This window comes from Nannospalax galili, unplaced genomic scaffold (genome assembly GCF_000622305.1).
Source record: "Nannospalax galili isolate Female #2095 unplaced genomic scaffold, S.galili_v1.0 C49642075, whole genome shotgun sequence".
Lineage (NCBI taxonomy): Eukaryota > Metazoa > Chordata > Mammalia > Rodentia > Spalacidae > Nannospalax > Nannospalax galili.
In genome coordinates, this window is record NW_008480652.1 from 1 (window position 1) to 1,464 (window position 1,464).

A 1,464-nucleotide genomic window follows, 5' to 3' on the forward strand; every position below is an offset into this window, starting at 1 on the left:
TTTTTTTTCCACTGGTTCTGTTTACCTGAATAAATCTATTCATTTGGTCCAGAGCAAAGGGAACAGTGAAATTGCAATAATTAGCCACAAAGCAAGAAGTCAAAAACTAACCATATTAACTAAACAAACCACCACAGAAATAGCAACACAGTCTACAGCTCATTTCCAGATAGTCTTTTCTGCACAGAATATTTTGCTCCTGTGCAGAAAAACAAGTTTCTAGTTATTTCCACTTAACATGCTATGATAAAATATAAAACAAATAAACTCTATAAATCATGGATAATCCTTCAAAGAAATTCATGAATCAGGTACTTTAAGAACCACTCATGAAATATTGGTCTTAGAATCTTTAAAATTTCACGCAGGACCATAAAGAACAAAATTTACCTCTAGTAAATCAGAGCCCTCAGATTCCTGCCTGTCATATGGGCGGATGATGCCATCTTCATGGATCAGACGAGGTGGACGGAGGCTAGATACTTCCTCAGTTGATTCTGCTGCCCTGAATAAGACAGCAGAAAATATGTAAGAATCCTCCAAAATCAGACAAATTTATGTTGATTAAACTCAGAAATGTTTTATTAAATATTAAAAACAGTTATTAGGTTTAAAGAATTTGCTCAAAGTAAGGCAGAAACTATTAAAACAAACTCTGTCTGACTCCAAGCCCCACTCTTTTTCTTCAAGAAAAGAAAATATCAAATAATGAAAGTACCTAGGTCACCTATGCTTCATAGCCTTGGTATCTAGTAATGCCTGGTATATGGTAGGCACAATAAACATGTTGAATAAAAGAAACTGAGCCATAGAAGATGCTTTTCTTATTCCTTCCCATGGCACTTTGCCTTATGAAGCTGTCACCTCTTCCAATTGGACTCAAGAGCCTTCAGAGCAGGTTAAATATCCAGCCCATTCATATATTCCCAGCAACAATGGGCACACAGCAGCACAACATGCACAATGTGGAACCCGTTACCTCTGAATGCCTTGGAAGGTGCTGCTGGCCATGTCTATGATTCCGCCAGTTGGACGAGCCACAGCACCCACAAGTCCTTTTCCAATTCCTTTAAAGAAGCCAGCAGCTCCCTCTTTCTTGGCACCTTGAGGAAACCAAAGGCCTTGAATATGCACTGCTATTTTGATTAAGATAAGCAAGTTGTTTCAACTCAACAAAACCTAAACCAAACTCAGGAAGCTAGAAATATTTGACTGCCTGGAGAAGTTACAATTAATCTTAACTAAATACAGATTCCTGGGCCTGGGAACAGACATGCTGAACCAGCCACAGAGGGCTGGCAGCCATCTCCATGTGAGCCTGAGGTAAGAAATAAGCCCAAGTTTGAAAAGCACTGATCAGAGGTTTAGTCAGTTTGTGCCCAGAAATTCCACAAACTAACCAGAAAGCATTTACTTAATTGATGACAGCCATTAAGCTCTTTAACAAGTATACTTTAAAAAAAT

The 1,464-nt window shown here is 38.4% G+C and overlaps 1 protein-coding gene across 1 annotated transcript; it reads right to left on the reverse strand.

Annotated features, from left to right (window-relative positions):
- Positions 1–24: 24 nt before the first annotated feature.
- Positions 25–1,164, reverse strand: LOC103728543 (vacuolar protein sorting-associated protein 13C-like; the record flags this gene model as incomplete). Its single annotated transcript, XM_008826527.2, has 2 exons — positions 25–505; positions 980–1,164. Coding segments are annotated over 2 exons (330 nt in total), but the record flags the coding sequence as incomplete, so codon positions are not given.
- Positions 1,165–1,464: the final 300 nt, after the last annotated feature.